This window comes from Aquarana catesbeiana, linkage group LG03, assembly GCF_042186555.1.
Source record: "Aquarana catesbeiana isolate 2022-GZ linkage group LG03, ASM4218655v1, whole genome shotgun sequence".
Taxonomy (NCBI): Eukaryota; Metazoa; Chordata; class Amphibia; order Anura; family Ranidae; genus Aquarana; species Aquarana catesbeiana.
Window position 1 is genome coordinate 46,274,789 of NC_133326.1, and position 2,466 is coordinate 46,277,254.

General features: G+C 41.2%; 1 protein-coding gene across 1 annotated transcript; it reads left to right on the forward strand.

Annotated features, from left to right (window-relative positions):
* Positions 1-857: 857 nt before the first annotated feature.
* Positions 858-1,745, forward strand: LOC141133905 (uncharacterized). Its single transcript, XM_073623521.1, has one exon. The coding sequence runs from the start codon at positions 858-860 to the stop codon at positions 1,743-1,745; it is 888 nt and encodes a 295-aa protein (XP_073479622.1).
* The last annotated feature ends 721 nt before the right edge of the window (positions 1,746-2,466 follow it).

The window sequence follows — 2,466 nt, forward strand, 5'->3', positions numbered from 1 at the left end:
TGATGCATTCCCCCCCCCCATATTCCCTTTCCTTTATTCCCTCCCATCTTCCCCCTCTTACTTGTCCCCACTACAGCTTTGACGTGTCATACAGGACTATATTTCCCATTAAATTTTACCATTGAAAATTTCATGACGATATACTACTACTCACTATATGAAACCCATTCTCTACCATTTCATGATTATATACTGTATATTCTATTTTATGTATTTGCCTGACCATGGTGTGGTCATTGTTTTTTTCTTCCCATACATCTTTCATTTATGGCATTTTATGTGAAAACTAATGTTACAAATAAAGAATGTACAAAAAAAAATTTTTACAATGTGATGTACCATTCACTAAAATATGCTTATTGCAGAATACTGCATAAGATCTGCAACACACAATGCTACCAAAATCTGTGTTATAGTTATTAAAATATATTCACAGTCTTTAACCAAATATTGCAGACCCATCAATGTAATCTACACCCTAAGGGTTGTTTCTAACAGGTTTGAAATGGGCATTAGCTATATGAAAACACAGAAGTGCATATCCCACTGAGTTACTAAGTAATACATGGGAGGGAACTTTTTAGCCTTTCTCAGAGAAATTCTGCAAGCAATGTAAGCATATTTCAAAATACTTGGACAGAGTAAATTACATTTCACTCCTGAAGGGGTGAAATCACTCACTTTGGCCCTGTGCGGAGTCTTCTTCCCAGGGACCCCCTGCCTTGTCGTGCTCTATCCCATGAAGCTTTGATGTGTTGATGGTGGAGAAGGTGACAATTCACACCTCCGCACACTGGATAAAGACTGTGGCAGCCCAACTCTACTCACTACTCAAAAAGCACTGAAGGAGCAGATACATGGACAGCTCATCTGTACCTCCCCATTACCAGGACTGTAACATGTACCAGAACTGTACCACTCTCTACCAGTGTGGCTACCCTAGCTCCGAGGGATACAGCAGTCTTTCTCCTGCTTCTTCCATTGACTCCAGTGGCCTTTCTCCTCCATATATGCTTTATACAACCTCTCAGGAGGCCCATGGTAATATTCCTTCAATCAACTCTCAGACAATGAGCTTGAAAGCTCAGACAGAAGACTGTGCTGAAAAGAAAAGCCGAAGGAAGGGCAAGCTACCATATACTCAACGACAAAGCGCCAGTGAAAGAGAGAAGATGAGGATGAGGAACCTCTCCAAAGCTCTTCAGAACCTCAGAAGATACCTTCCTCCTTCCATGGTTCCTGCAGATAAGCCTCTAACAAAAATTGAAACTCTTCAGTTGACAATTCGCTATATATCACATCTGTCATCACAGTTGGGACTAAGTGAAGATGTCTTAGAGCAAAGAAAGTTGGAGGCTATGCAAAGGGCAAACAGATGCCCACAAGACTTTAGTCGCCACATAGATATGACGCATCCGTTCTGCTCAGAGCCTGCAGAGAAGAGTTGTATGTCCTTTTCATCTTCTACAGTGCCCACAGCTCCAAAAATAGTTATGCCTGTTGAACCTGTACTACAGAACACACAAAACAGCTACAACATGTCATATGAGATCCCTTACTTCTTAGAACTACAAGCCAGCCCTCAGCAGCTGCAATATGCAACCGCAAAGCAACCGAAGGCCACATTGCCTCAGCTTTCTACTGAATTCTACTCCACGTGTCTCCAGCAGATGGTAAGAGACTATGAATTTTTCTATGTTAAAATATTTTCTAACTATATTACAGTACATTGTTTAGATAAGTAATTGCGTATTTCAAATACTTTGGTACTTTAGGCCAACTCTACAATATCTGTAGTCTTCTGCAATGATGACAAAAACAACTGTCTAATAGCAAATAATTGCATGTCAATAGATGTGAATAGCGACCAGCTCTATAACACCAAGCTAAATTGTCTGGTACTTGTATGGGCTTATAAAATAGGGTGATGGTCTGTGGTTAAAACATGGCATCTATTCAAAAATGATATTTAAGCACATTAGAGGAGCCAGATTGCTTTACACAATATTAAGAAACTAAGGCCTAGACAGCATCTTTTTTTAGGTCTAGTTGTTTTGGTGCCCAGAGTTTTAGGTCACAGTTGAATTTTATTTGCCTAATGCAGTGATCTCCAAACTGCGGCCCTTTGCTATCCTTTATCCGGCCCTTAGAGCACTATTCCTTCCACTGGTACACGACAGTATTCCTTCAAATAACATGAAAAGTGAGGCATAATTCCTCATATTGACACTGGGGTACTATTCCTTCAACTAATGCCAACATTGTGGCATAATTCCTGCCACTGATACCAATGATGGGCACTATTCCTTCTCTTACCAACCACGGGCTCTATGTAAATGATTAAGGTTACCTTTACACTGGGGCGGGCGCTGGCGGTAAAACGGCGCTATTTTTAGCGACACTTTACTGTCATTTTAGCGGCGCTATTCGGCCGCTAGCGGGGGGCGGTTTTAACCCCCCGCTAGC